This window comes from Pleuronectes platessa, chromosome 4 (genome assembly GCF_947347685.1).
Source record: "Pleuronectes platessa chromosome 4, fPlePla1.1, whole genome shotgun sequence".
NCBI lineage: Eukaryota > Metazoa > Chordata > Actinopteri > Pleuronectiformes > Pleuronectidae > Pleuronectes > Pleuronectes platessa.
The window spans coordinates 10,248,802-10,264,731 of NC_070629.1; the positions used below are offsets into that span (position 1 = coordinate 10,248,802).

At 41.9% G+C, this 15,930-nt stretch overlaps 1 protein-coding gene across 2 annotated transcripts in view; it reads right to left on the reverse strand.

Annotated features, from left to right (window-relative positions):
* dock5 (dedicator of cytokinesis 5) overlaps positions 1–8,502 on the reverse strand; it is a 32,962-nt gene extending 24,460 nt beyond the window's left edge. For both annotated transcript variants that reach the window (XR_008338264.1, XM_053420057.1), the window contains exons 1-6: positions 8,316–8,502; positions 1,127–1,210; positions 859–899; positions 691–746; positions 324–420; positions 21–169 (exon numbers count right to left, since the gene is read on the reverse strand). Coding sequence is in view for 1 of the 2 variants with exons in the window: in XM_053420057.1 (XP_053276032.1) it covers positions 21–169; positions 324–420; positions 691–746; positions 859–899; positions 1,127–1,210; positions 8,316–8,358 (470 nt within the window). In the remaining variant the exon portion in view is untranslated. The remainder of the gene's footprint in view (positions 1–20; positions 170–323; positions 421–690; positions 747–858; positions 900–1,126; positions 1,211–8,315) is intronic.
* Positions 8,503–15,930: the final 7,428 nt, after the last annotated feature.

Sequence of the window (15,930 nt, forward strand, 5' to 3'; positions counted from 1 at the left end):
GAAGGCAGCAGGACTCATACCGGTTTCCATAATCAATCTTTGCTGTTACTTTCTTTTTCAGCTCTACAAGGTCATCCTTGGGCAGTGTTCCTGACACTATCTGAGATCGATATTCGATGAGGCTGTAGGCCATCTGCTGAACACCGCGGAACAGTGTTGTCTTGTTCGCCTGTCAGATAAAACAGGAATATGCTTAAAGCAATAGAGCCATCAGAGGAATGAAACAAAACAAAAATGATTAAAAGTGATGAGAATCAGGGACGAGAGGCATGTGGATACTAGAAACAAAAGAGGATTCTAAAGGAGAGCCAGCCTACACATACCACAAAGAGATTGTGCCATATCTGGGACCATTCTCTTAGAGTAGCTCCAAGTTCCAGGACCAGGGGTAAATCTGCTGGAACAATTATTTCCTGCTGGCTACCAGCCACGAGGAGAGAAGAATAAGACTTTGTAAAACAGTAGCTCATCACTCATAGATCATGTCATTTAACTTGGACAGACACAAGTGCAGTTCTATGCATGATAAATAGATGGATGGTTTCTCTTCACAGCCAAGTAAAGCATTACAGAATCTACACTTTCTAAAATTACAACTGCACTGCCGTGTTATTAGTAGAAAGGCAGGCTATATCAAAAATCAAAGCAGATTATCATCAGGATGATATGTTTACTGATATGTGATCTCACCCTATTCCCTCAACCGTAGCCTCCTTTAAGTGGATGTAGGAAGCCGGGAAAATACCCTGAGGAAACAAAGAGGTAATGTCAGAGTGTGTGTATATGAGTTTGTGTATGTGAACAAATATAAGTAACAGTGTGGAATATAAGATAACACGGAGCTAATTAAACCCTTACCCTCTGTGATTTCTTGCGTAGCGTGTAGCCCCTATACCAGCCTGAGGAAATACAAATTAATAGAGAAACATACAACAGTGAGGGGGGGGCGAGAAAAATCCAACCTGTCAGGAGGACAATGTGATGAACTAATTTATATTATTACGTGCTGCATATTAAGCACTGGTGCTAGTTTAACATTTTATCTAAGTTCCCAGAGTCATATTGCATGGAAGACGGATGTGTCGGGCGATGTGTCCGGGCGTGTTGTGCGTTCAGCTTCACTCACCTTCCAATTTCTCAAGTATGTGCACCGTGTCCCCGACCTGAAGACAGAGCTCCTGCTCACCACTGGGAGCATAATTGTAGATTGCTGAAGGACAAAGCAGGACCGTCTCATTATGAGTGGAAAACACAACATTCAGAAACGTACTGAAGTTTGACTGACAAGTTTTTGTTCCTCCTTAAGGTCCAGTGGATTAAGAAAAAAAACTCAGAATCCCCTTTTCAATCACTCACAGAGGAGAAAGTACGTTTTTTTTGTTAAGTTTTGGATCAGAGGTAATTGCAGTCTCCCCCTGGAAACGGAAAACAATTCACCCTCCCAAGCACAGAACTCGGACGTGCAGGCGACGAGGATCTTGATCTTGGATTTATTCCTCATCTGACAGCGTGTGTTTGTGCAGGAGGACTGTGTGACTCAAACCTCTAAAGCATTTTGATGATTCTTAATTGAAACGGATGCCCCGAGGCTGTGTTTAACATTCCAGTAAATGGACTGTTCTGGAGCAGGTATCCTCAGTGTCAACAGTGAGGGGAAGAGCTAAAAAAAGGTGATGGTATCACATTCGTACAGCTGTGGCCTTTAGTCACACTCCGCATGATGTGTTCCAGCCAAATGGCCAACCTGCAAGAAGACCTGCTTTTCCCTTATTTTAGTTATTAACAGCTTTCATTGACACTCCTCCTGTCATTCATTTGTTTACTCTCTAAGCAAGACATGTAAGGGAGAGATCACACAAACACACACATGCAAAACCCGGACAGACATTGCAAAAGAGACACCTTGCCAAACAACACTGTAGCTAAGGTCTAGTCACGACTTGAGGAAGCTGCAATAGCATGCAGCCACTCATACTCATGGCGAGATAGAGGAACTATGAAGAGAGCTATGCCCTGACTTGCATGGTGATAATGCTTCTTGCTGGAGGCCAGATTGCAAAGCACGCTTCAACTGGCTCAGCTTATCACACCTCCGTCTGAATACCAAAACTTGACAATACATTGAATGCCACTACCCTTCCCGCACCATGACTTCCTCCTCAACGATATATTACTCTAACTTCCCCATAAAACTAATTTGCACAGACAGACATCACCGTAAAAATCTGATTTTAAGCTCAAATGGGCTCTTAAAGTACTTGGTTAGGCCCATGTTGGATATGTTTAAAGTCTCACCTGTACAGGTTCCTTTAAAAGATTGTTGAGGCCCTTTACCACTGGTCCAAAACCCACTAACACTCACAGACATCTGGCTTTTAGTCACCGGAACACATAGTTTCACCAGTCAGAGCAATATTGAATGAAACATGCACTGAAGAATTTACATCTTCCTCTGGTCAAGCTGAGAGTGACAATGGTCCAATTCACAAACTTGACAGTGTGACAACAGCATGGAAATACGCCAATGACTGAAAAGCAGTTGAGCGCGTTGTGATGCCACACTGGGCCTAGGCAGCACCGCTCATCTGGTACAACTCTGAGACACACTATCTCCCTCTTCAACTCGAAATACTGACGGCAGAGCTGTTGTTGTGAATTCCGATAAAGCCCCTATCTGCTCAGGTTTAACTTAATGTGCATACTAATGGTGAATCCAAGTCGGCCTGATTCACTCTGAATGATTTATCACATAAGTGGATTTGATTAAATTAAAGTATTGAAGAAACACCAAGGCTGAGCTTTTTGAGCAGCTGCTGGCAGCTCATCAACGTCAACACAATGCAATGACAGACTATTGTTCTCATCACTCACTGAATGTGAAAAGCAAAACCTGAACAAATATTACCAGTTGTGACTATGATAGAAAGCAGACACAAAAAAGTGGGTAATGGTACAAACTTCAGGAATCAACATTGAAACAGAGATGTTCAAATACCAGAACCAGCATCGGACATGATACCCCCAAAAATGTCAGTGATCGGCAAAAATGCAAATGGATCCTGTACCATGCCTATAAAGTATTTATAGGCATAGGCTTCTACGCTTTTCCGAGATAAGTGTACTGCCACTGACAAGTCCTGATTTCAGAGTAGCAAAAAATAAGTGATTTCCAGTAGTGTAGTATTAGCCAGAGCTAGCTAAAATCTGCTATTTGGTTATATTTGACGCTGGAAAGTCCCACAAATAAAACTGCAATGTGTACCATATTACAACACTAGCAATAGGCAATAATCACTCACTTCCATAAAAGGTTAGTAGCATTACAATGTTAAAAATATTTTATGTAAGTTGTAATTTTCTCAAATCGATGGGATGGGTACTGAGTATCGACTCCAGGTATCAGGAAGAGAAAAATGGTACTAGAACCTCTCTAACACTTAATTCATTCTCATTATCAGGTGCAAAACCTTCAGTCTATAACATGAAGGAAGCTAGAGGGGGACTCAGAGAGCTGATTGGTCACTTTATAACCATATCCTTATACAAGGTGTTGAGATCAGACACATCATACACAGACCTGTTCTACCCACTGCTAACATTAAACGCAGGCAAAGTATCCATTCTCTCTGTGTTAACGTAGAGTAACTGAATAAAGATTACCTTCCGCCAAAATACTTATTCTGATTCACAAAATCCAGATCATTGTCAGATTATTGGAGTTGCACCAAATGTTACCAGTTCATTCCGATATTAGCACATGCCAGATTTTTTCCCATGGAGGTCTCTGCATTTTTGTTGAAAATTTGACATAACACTTATAAAACACTTCCTGTCTATATAGGTGACAAATTATTTGCCTGGACATCACCCTTAATAGAATCTGCTCTGAAATGTCATGCCCATACCCAACCCTTCCAGTAAGGTTTAATACAATTGGTTTAGTAGTTTTTGTGTAACTTTGCTAACAGTCAGACAAACAGCAATAAAAACCTAACCTCACATATGCCATGCAGCAGCAGCACAAACAAACTCAAACTCTATCATTTTCTATGTACCGAAGAATTACAAAAACAAAATCGTTTAACAGACTAAACTAACAAACTAAAAATCCCAATTGAAAACACTGTATTACACTTCACACCAACTGGAGACAGGTATTAAATAAAACCTGATTAGAGCTATGAATATGTTCAGGTCCTCAGCTATTTCAGTGAAGTTTAACTCATATCTTATAAAACCTGTGTATCACTGCGTATTAGATGACTAATTTCAAAGGCTAAGAAAAGTAGGGAGAGGTATGGTATCTCTACAAGAATCATTAGGTAAAAAGCAAGTCTATTAATGTTGGTTTTTGAGCCAATTCTCCTCAGGCACGACATTTAAAAAAGAAAGCCTTTCACCTCCTCTCCACTGTCTAGACAGCCAGCATGATCTGTAGCTCTTAAAACAGAGCTCCAGCTGATAAGACCAGTGTGGGCTCAGATTTAAATTCTGTTTAAGACCCTGCTTCAACAGAAAGAAAATGTGTGTTATCTAAACGGGAAGAAGTTCCAGGGTCCTTAAAGAATTAAAAGAATGATTCGGAAATCTCTGGTCAGTGCCATCAAATCTGTTGACTGAGGTCAAGGTCAACACTAATCATCATCCGCTATCAGGTCTGACATCCAAGATGAGCTATCAAGGATGTGAAGATTTGGACCAATGGGGCTTTAGATTTTTTTTTCACGCCCATGCAGATTGTAACAGAGATCGAATTACAGTTGCTTTCATTTTAAGGAAACTCATTTACTATTCACTGCATAATTTCACCAAGTGGAAGTTGTGGTTGAGCAATTGCAACACAGTTCCCACGACACTGTGGACGAGCAAGATTCAGTCTTCGTGACCGGAATGGTTTGAATGCCGGCTCCCTGCAGAAAACCTGTGGTTATTATAGGAGGCAGCGGCACTGCTTGTTAAGTATTACAATACTACCCAGGCTTTCTAATCATAACAGTACAGTACAATTTATATATACAATATTACACAAGTAAACCCCATGAATAATTTGAACAATTACATATCACAGGTCCTCTTCCACTCAGACATGTCTTTTTTCATATTCACTTATCATATTCCCAGAGTATATAATGCAGAATGATGTTTGTGCAAAGGTTGACAGTTGGAGCGCGTCTTCACCTTCATCTGCTGAAAGGACAGCGTCTCGCTGCACACACTCTAAATCTGAGCTTATATGATGTTTATGTGGGAGGAGGATTTATGACATCGTAACTAGTTCTGTAGCCAATCAGGGTCCAACTGAAACATGCAGAAACCTGATATCTCCAGCGCACCCACACTGACACTCCACATTTCAGTGTTGAAGGAGAACCCAAAGATTTAGATTTTTTTAAATGAGGGCGAAGAAGCAGGTGTGAATTTAGAATTTGTTGGGAATTTTTAAAAGGCTATATACAGCACATTATTTAGCATTATCTGTAAAGTTGTAAGATTAAAGATACAGGTTTTGGAAAAGGGAGGAAAATCGATACAACAAGACCAGATATACGTCTTTTTTTATTCCACACATTTTTCGTCCTCATGAAGACCTGGCACTTACATTAAGGTTCAGTGTGTAAGATTTAGGTGAAAGGGATCTATTGGCAGAAATGTGTGGAATGATCTAAAGTCTTCACATTGTGGTTTTCTTTACCCTAGAATGTGCCCTGTGTTTCTACACAAGAGGAGTAGAAACACTCTTTCATGTTTGGAAGGGGAGGGTGAGGTGAGCGGTATTCAGCTGCAAGATACAAATCCACCACTAAAGTCTACACACTGAACCTTTAGGGGTTGACCATACTTTCAAATTTCAATCTCAGAGGTCACCACATCTTTGCATACTCTAGCAGATGTGGTCGGATGACAACATTCATATTTTGATGACCACAGCGGATCTTATCAGACTGATGGTTGCAGAAACTATGAATCGGCCATTACCCACAATGCTATCGGATGCTTGTGTAGCCTCAAGCCTAAAGCAGAACTGAGGAGCCTGCTATATCAGTCAGGTCACTTTCTTACTCTGGATCAATTTTTTTTTTTTATTCGCCAATTTATAATCTTCAGCTTCAGCCAATGCTGATTTAAGTGTCATTACTTGAGGTGATTTATCAAACTTCACAGAGCTCCCTCTGGAGCACCAAAAGGCTTAAAACAACTTTTCTTACATATGCAGTAAAATTGCCCAACACCTCTAAACACACTTCACGTGTAAAATTCCTTTCCCTTGATCACTGTTCTTCAGTCTGGACATCTGTGGGCCATAAATGTGTAAGGTTCATGCAGGCTGTCATAGAAAAGGGGGGGGGGGGGGGGGGGGGTGTTATCTGTTAAAAATCTTAGCAGCATTTACACGACCGATTAACAAAAAAGCTTTGACCTGAAATTTTAGAAAGCCTCAGGATGCCATTAGGGACACAAATAATGTATGACTGCAATAAACAAACCAGGGACTGCACATGTTCTTCACCTGATGATTTCACTGCCTCATTTCAGCCTCTGGTGCAGTGCTTGAAAATTAGGGAGCTATCCTAATTTAATGGTGTCACAAATCTTAAGCTCCATATCTGCATTTCCCTGTTAGCTAGCATGATATAGCTGATATGATCAGGATCAGTGATCTCCTCTGTCATCCCCAATGTAGTTGCCTGTACTCGAGCACAGCCTGGCTTGACTAATCGGATTAAAAATGTAAAACCTGGTACAGGGTCCGATGGCATTTTAAGGATTAAGCACAATGTAAGTGACTCCTGCCCTGTTTCTGAGGTGACTGACAGGAGAGGAGCTCAGTCTACAGAATCAAGCAGAGTTACTGTGTTGAATGCCATACTGTGATCGAAAAGGATTAACACACAAAAAAAGCCTCACCATCAGCTCCTAAAACCAGGACATATATGACCAAAAGGGAGGTGTTTCTACTGCACACTGGTACATATCCACCGGAATATGTGTGTTAAAAATATTGCTGCGTCACAACAGCAAAGAAAAAGCCCAAATCACTTTCTGTAAAACCTGAGATGAAGTCAACGAGAGGATCCAGGTGAGAACACAGCCGAGGTGTTTTCAGTGCGGGCCTCTGATTCACACCCACACTCCACAACGAAGAACCCTGTTCACTGGGCGTATTCAATTTAACACATCTACTGCAGACCAGGACACCTTGTGTGTGCAAGTGTCTGTAGCTTTAAGCTCAGGGGTGAGTCAGAATGGTAACTGATGACCAGCCAGCCTGCACTGACTGTAAAGTCAATGCAGTAAACCACAGAGGGGATTGAGCCAACAGTTGTGCTGATTTACCTTGAGGGTGTGGAGATCTACCTGATAGCATGCACACGCATGCATGGTAGTTTGCGAGCCCACAAACTCACACAGATTCACAGGTGGTGGAGCCACACCTTGTTGCAAGTAAAAAAAAAAAACAGCTGCTCTATAAAGTTGGAAGGAGCAGGGCCTGGGGAGCGATACACCAATATTGATAATCATCAGAATATCATTTTCATAAATAGCCATAAAGAAAAAGACGATATAAGGCGTATGCATTGTGTAAGCACAGTGAGGAGGTATAATATTTCATTGATCTACCTCAGATCTGAACAATGTTGTGTTTGTCATTCCCCCAGGAGCCAAAATCTGACTTATAACCTAAAAAGGAATGATAATGTGGCATTAATCGTGATAACTACAGATATCGATTGGTATGAAAATCCTTATCTAGCTACAATCTTTGGCCAAAGTGACTAGCTCTATAAAGGAAGACATAAATATGATTCGTTGTTCTCCACAGTGGTTCCTACACACTGGTGCAGGGGAGCTCTAAAGAGTACAGTTAATACCCCTGGAGTACCCAGTGTCTCTGAAGCCCATGTGGGGCCCTACAGGATCCCCCAGGGGACTTTGAGGGACCGTCCAGCTCAGGGAGGATTCACGTAAGTCCACAGTAACTCCAGCAAGTCTGCTCAGGGAGACTGAGAGCAACAACGACTGGAATGCTCCTTGAACTCTTGGCTTCTTTTTTTGTGCACATGTTTTCCTCCCCTCCACTTCAGGGCAGCAGCACAACTCATTGCTTATTAAACGTGTGGAGCCCCTGACACAACACGGAGGTTGTAAAAAGTGGAAGTTGAGAGAACCCCCGGTAGCAGCCTCCACACACCTCGGGAACAACAACAACAACAACAGAGTTGTTGAGTCCTAACTTCACTCTGTCCCGTTTTCCTCCTGAAGTTACCGCAGTAACTCGGTTGGCTCTCTCCAAAAGTCACGCAGCCGCAACTTACCGACTCCGTACTTCTCTTTCTTGGTGGGAATCCAGCGGGTCATTGCGAGGAGGGTAAAAAGATGGTGGTGGAGCTGGCGGGATAAATAAATTAACTATGTACAGTTGTAGTTAACCGAGGGACGGGCGGCGCGATACCTCCTGCTCGTACCGAGGGCTATAGTTCCGCCATCATGACTCTCAGTGAGGGGAGGGGAGGGGGGAGGACAAACACGGCTGTGGGTGAGGAGAGGGGGGAGAGGCGTGAACCACTACTAACACCACCACACACACACACACACACACACACACACACACACACACACACACACATTCTTATCTTAGTAAGGACATTCAAAGGCATAATGCATGTGCCAGCCCCTTACCCTAACCTTAACCATCACAAATAAATACCTTACCTAAACATAATCCTATAACCCTAACCGAAACATAATTCTAACCCTAACCTAAACTTAATTCTAGCCCCAATATAACCCTAATTCTAACCCTAACCAAAATCGTATTCTCTCCCTAATCCAACACTTACCAAAACCTTATTCTAACCCTAATTCTAACCCAAAACTTAACCTAATTCTAACCCTAACCTAAACTTAAACCTAATTCTAAACCTAACTATAACCATAACCCTAACCTAAACTTAATTGTAACCCTAACCCTAAAATCATGTCTTAACCCTCTAACAACCAAAGTCAAAATATCAATTTCCAAAAACTTACCTCACTCTGTAAGGTCTTACCTACAAGTACACACACACACACACACAGACACAGACACACACACACACACACACAATTTATTTCATCAGAGGGTCGTCTCTAAGAAGCTATTTTGCCCCAGACACCAGTCAGTCGATAGCTGTAATAATTGCTCATAAATCCTCCAATGAGCTAAAATTGAATTCAGAGAAATTACAGTGAGACTGAGTGGACTGGCCCTCGCATTGCTTCAATGACTCCTCATGCTGTTCAACAACCACATATGTGACAACGTGAAGGAGGGTTTAATTATTGTGAACCCTAGCTATAAATCAACTGGTGTGTCGTTAATAAATAATCACCAGGTTATTGTTTTTATCTAAAATGAGGTTGAATTGCAAACTCTATGAATGCTTCACACTCTGGCTGACTTCAATGAGCCCCTATTGTGGTACATATGAGGGTGTCGACCTGAGGCATTTTAATTAAAAAATAAGTATGTGTTTTAATTAACCACACTGTTTCTTACAAGCAACCCAAGTATTTGTATGGTAAAGTAAACGGCCAGAAACGATTGTGTTGGAATCCACCAATAAGACTGTTGGCTTTAATTTAAATGTCATTTAATCATGGTCAGTATATCATAAGTGAAGCTCAGCGCCCTTTGTCCCTGAAGTAATTTACAGCTGTTAGCCGAGACCTGGTTGCCCACTTAGCCTTCTGTTTGCCCATGTTATGTGTGTGTGTGTGTCCGTGTGTGTGTGTGTTCTGCTGCAACTGGTCAGCCAAATGGTGCTGTCAATAATGTTCAGCCATCCACTGCTTATGTTGTTGTTCACCTTTGACGGATTGATGTCAGTTTTTTCCATCTATTGTGTTGTGGCTGCTTTAAAATACAGCTCATCCTCAACACAACACAACACAACAGGGTCTGACTAAAAACTCAAATAGAATTGTGTTATTTTGCAGGATATAGCCATTAAACAAATGGAAAATGCTAAATAGCATTGTGACAGACTTTTTACAGGCTAAACCTTAAATGGGAAGATTGAAATTCTAACTTGCAAATAATGACAAACTAGAATGACGCACAGCCGAGTGCATACCTCTGTCAAGGCCCAACTGACCCCACATGAAACTACATTTAAATTATCTAAATCCGGATTTTTATCTGGATGTGCAGCAAATGGCACACGCTCTTAGGCTCCCCAAATATGCATGATTTCTTTTATCAAGATCCATGAATTACTCTCTGAGAAATCCACAAAATGTTGAAAAACATCCTAGCTCACCATGTAGTGTGAATGTAAAGAAAGTGGATTTCTGGATACTTAGTTCTGTGGTTATCCATACTTTAGTCGTTACGTATTCTTGCTAACAAACAAACCAGCAAACAAATGGACAAAGGTGAAAACATAACCTCATGTGCCTTATGTTTTCCCCACAACATACACAAAAATCTGACACAAAACAGCAAATCTGTGATCCTGATCCTCTGACCTATCAGTGCCTTGTCTTTCTGGGACACGTTTGACAGATCTTACACGACCAAAGAAATTCACATTGATTGAGCACATCCTGGAAATCTGCTAAATGAGGTGTAATCTGCAAGAACATTTCTAAGGTAATAGGACTTGAGCTGCTATACCCAAGATTACAGTGACCTACTTCTGGCTTAGCTGTAGGAGCTCACTGTGTAGTTGAATTTAGTTGAATAGGGGTCCTCTGGTATGCTTGGGCTTTTATCACCCCTGATTCTCCTCAGTCCTTTTGCAGAATCTCTCACAACTCATTTCAAAAGTGAAAAGTTATTAGAAGTTTAAAAAATCAAATCTCTAAAAAGGAATACAATATTGCCATCACCTGACTGCATTGTGCTATTGCATATAAAAGAATGGCGTGTGATACATAATGCTGTGCCACCGTGTTATAAATGTCTGCCTCAATAAAATAACTCTTGACTCTTCTCCCCACAGAATCATTAAAGATAAATCATTAAATTCAGGTGGCATTTTTAACAAGCAAAGTTGAACGTTCATTAATTGGAGTCGAGAACCTGAGCCTCTGCAGGAAATCCACACACATCTAATTTAGATCTGATTGTGTCGCAATCAGCTTTTAAAAGAAAAGAAAAGAAAATGTATCGCCCATGTGCAAAACCATGCACCTGAATGTGCAATCATGTTTGGATGGATGGATGGATGGATGGATGGATGGATGGATGGATGGATGGATGGATAGATAGATAGATAGATAGATAGATAGATAGATAGATAGATAGATAGATGGATAGATTCAAAAAGCTAAGAGGTTGATAAAAAGAAGATGAAGCTGCATGCTGCGTCTGTCCTGAAACAAGTTTATCCTGTTTACTTTGCCTCAGGTCTCCTCAGTGTGTCGCCTAACAGAAACACATATAAATGAACATTTAAAATGAAAACTGAAATAGTAATGCATTTGCTTCATACCCCCCACCTTCCTGCACTGTAGAGCAATTTGTGTTCTTATATGCTTGACTGCGTGTGCTTCTCCCTTCTTCTCTCAGTGTGTTTTGTATGTAGGAAGGTAGGTGGTAGGTAGGTAGGAAGGTCGGAATAGGTAAATAGGCACTGTTAGGTAGGTAATTATTTAGGAGATAGGTATTTATTTAGGGAACTAGGTAGGTAGGTAGGTAGGTAGGTAGGTAGTTTTGTAGGAGCTAGCTAGATGTAGGCAGGTATGTAGGTAGGTAGTTATTTAGGAGCTAGGTAGGTAAGGGTAGGTAGGTAGCTGGGTAGGGGGGCGTGTCACCAAACATACACACATATAAATGCTCATTTAAAAAGAAAACTGAAATAATAATACATTTGCCCCCTACCCTCCACCTCCTTGCACTCTAGCGCATTTGATTAGTGTTTGTGTGCGTACATGCTTGACTGCATGTGCCTCTCCCTTCTTCTCTCTGTGTGTGAGCTTTGTTTTTATGGGATCCTCAAAGATGAAGCACACCGAGCATCCGCGTGAAATGTACCATATAAATAAACCTTGACCTGCCTGCACTGTTATTCAATGGCTTACATTACTAAAGCCAGTGAACTGTGATGGTAAATGGACTGCATATATAGCACTATTCTACTGGTAACAACCATCTTTTTTCTACAGATCACATCCGCCCATTCACAGACTGAGGGACATCTTAAGGATGAGGACACACAAGAAGAGCTGGGGATCAGACCCACTGACCTTCTGATTAACGACCAACCCACTCTACCTCCTGAGCCAAAGCCATCCACATAATGCAAGGAGCTGTACGAGACTTGAAATGCCTTTGAGAGGTAGGGCTCTAAACGCCGGTTGTAGCTCCCTCCGAGGTGAGACAACAGCAGACTAAAGGCCTAATGGATTTATGGGTCGGCTGCCAGGACTTCAGGACGCAGAAGCAAAAGGGGGCTCAGCATCCACCTGGCTCTCTAGCAGCAGAATCAGGTGATAGCTGAGCTGTCATGTGGATAGGTCAATGCACTATCTGTGGACAAAGAGTCAACATCCTGTGGCAGTTGATTTGCATTTAACTTTTGTGGCAGGAAGTCAAATCCAAACTTTTTTTTGCTTTTATAGAATATGTGTTTTTCTAGTTCTAGGTGCATGCAGTCTGATATTGCACATGTGTCACCGTGTTGACTGGGTGATGAAGCAAGCCATTCATATTTTTCTTCACTTCTATTAAAGAACAGATTTTTGAACACTTATCTTTTGCATTTTATTTGTCAGAGAATTGCAGCCTGAATAAACACCGTCAGCATGACTTAGTGTTAATGAATATGATTACAGCACCAGCCTTCTGCAGGTTTGCCGGGGTGACCATATTTATATCGTAATATCTAATTTCAAGGCTGTGATGCATGAGTGAGGATGTGCCCTGAGGCCCCCCCCCCCATCCCCACATTTGTCTCCATCTGACTCAGTGAAGCATCCTTTGTAACACAGCGGTGGGTTTGCACCCCAGGTAAAGCAATTACCTATTTTTAGAGGCAGAGTGCCATATCTTTAAATGAAACAGTCTGATGTCTTCTGTCTTCGGGCCCATGCAAAGGCTTATTTGACAGAGGCTTTTAATTAGGTGGCTCCCTGAGATCAGCAGAGGGAGCCACAACTCTTATCGGAGACTACCTTTTCTCTCTGTGGAAACAAAGCGTGGGCCATGTGACAGGCTGAGAGGCGGACTGCAGCGTGACCAGCCGTGTCTGCAGTCTGGACAACAGCCTGAGAGGAGTGCACACACCGCACCCATAATAAAAAATAACATAATGAGGACAAGTGTTTCCCTCAAGGTGAAGAAGAGATAATCTCCCCCAGGGAAAGCATTAACTTTGTTTGTTTAATGTCGTCCCCTATTATTGATTAAAACTTATGAATATAAATAAATGTTTTCTTGTGCCGGTCTCTACATCAGGGTACGACAAACTTGGCTACAAACTTAAATGTTGTCATATGGGCCTGACTGCAAAACTTAAAAACAAGCAGCTGCTGTTTCTCAGAATTGCAGATCAGATTTCGGACTTAATCCGTGTTTCATTGTATCTGTATCCTCCTGAAATGTAATATGCATTTGTTGCAATGGAAAGCTAATATTCTTTTCCTTATAAATATAGTGTTTCATGACTCCAGGACCAAACCCATCATTAGATGTGCTCAGAAATTCTCCTAGGCATTTAATTGCCAAAACTAGTCTCTTAAAAGACTTCTGAATCCATGGATCAATATAAAAGTGTAGCTTTTTTATTATACTGTTGCTATAACAGACCGCCCTACATATTTACATAATGTATTAATATCTGCTTAATGTGACAGTGTGAGTGCTGACCATGAGAGAAACCAATCATGATCAATTATTTGACACTGTGAGGCCCTCAGGAGGTGGTGACCTCAGTGGAATGGGAGGCATGGGCATGTGGCGGGCATCAGGTGGGAGTAAGGGGAACGGTTCAACTCCAGGAGGGGGGTGGGACTGGCAGTGTCGCTTTCTCCATTTTGAAGGGAAACTACAGTAAGAACTGTTTTGTCCGGCGAACTTTATAGGGTCGTCCACTAACCAGAAGGTCAGTGGTTCGATGCCAGTCTTCCCCATTCTGCATGTCCACTAAACTCCCAAATTGCCCCTGATGGTTGTGTGGATGTATGATAGAGCAAGTGCTGCACAGAGATGCACTGTTTGATTGTGTGTATTTGAATGCTAGGAAGTTATGAAAGTCAGTTTCTGAGTTTATTTAAAAATAATTAATTTAATACATTTCCTTGCCTTACTTTAACAGCAGGGGTCTTCAACGTTTTTCAGGCCAAGGACCCCCAAACTGGTGGAGAGATGGAGCAGGGACCCCATACTATACATATTGTCAAAAATTGTGTTTTATAATGAATTGGGCCTAGTGCCATGTAGCTACCCTGTTATTGTGCATTCAATACTAAATTATTCAAATATTACACAGTTTCATATATTCAAGTTTTTAATTTAAACATGTGCAAGGTACAGGGTGGCCATGCCACTGCCTTTTATAAACATACATCTTGCATACAACACTGGGCTATAACAATATTTCACAGATTCATGTTTTTATTTTTAACATACATGTAGAAGAGACAGTGAATCCTCAAGGTAAATATACATTTCTGTCACTTTTATTTCTGTTCTATCTTTTTACGAGACTCCCAGCTGCTGCTGAAGCCTCCTGCTGCATCTTCAGCTTTTTGTTTCCATCAAACGAGGGATGCATATTGGATGTCTTGGTGAGACTCAGTGTTTCTCAGTGATGGGCCTCTGTGCCTCTGACATAGTGTGTGCCCACAAGAGGCAGAGAGTTATGAGATTTATGTACCGGCCTGTTCACATCTCAAAATAGGTGGGGAAACTCAATATCTGAGGGTTGAAAGGTGATAAAAAAGAATACAGCATTTGCTTTGATATGCTACGTTTGCAGGGGATCTGTGTCCCACTGTGCCCTGAGACACACACACACACACACACACACACACACACACACCTGCAAGCCTCCCTTAACTGTATGCAACACCAGTGATAGATATGCTCACCTGAGGGAGTATCTATGCATCCTGCTGGTGGTTACAGTTAGTATTTTGCAGAGCTCTCAGCTTTTGCTCTCGGCATTACATCATTAGTACACTTTCAATCAATAAGGAAACATTTGCAATATTGGTCTCTGTTCCATTGGTGAGAGGTGTGTGTAAGAGGAGCCAAATTCGATGCAAAGCAGCGTTTCTAATGATTAAACTGAGTGCTCTGCTGGACTGGCTCTGGTCTCATACTGTAGCAGCCGGCAGCAACAGAAGGAGGAGGATAATGTAGTCTAGCTCTGGGCGGGGTTAACTGAGGACATGGGGGATGGAGGGGGGAGGGGGGGCATGGAGAAGCAGAATGCATATAGTTTTGGGCATTGCCTTGACACATGCAAGGTTGGCTAGAACAGGTCCTGTGTGTGTGTGTGTGTGTGTGTGTGTGTGTGTGTGTGTGTGTGTGTGTGTGTGTGTGTGTGTGTGTGTGTGCGTGTGTGTATGTTTGTGTGTGTCTGTGTGTGTGTGTGTGTTTGTGTGCTTGGGCTTCATTATTTGTGTGACAGGGATTGAATCTCTGCAGGTGCCTTAAGGAAGCCCCTGGCCTCTCCACCACTTTGTTGAGTAAAAAATCGTCTCTTTCAAGGTTTAGTGCAGTTAGCACTTCACTCTCTCTCTCTCTCTCTCTCTCTCTCTCTCTCTCTCTCTCTCTCTCTCTCTCTCCCCCTGATTTGTCCTCAATCTCTCTCCTCCTCTCCCCTAATGAAATCATGAAATTACTCTCTTCCTCTCTCTCTCTCTTGCTGTCCTGCGTGAGTTGACACTTGGCCAGATTCTTTGGTGCAGCAGACTAGCTGAGTCATAAAGGTTTCAGTG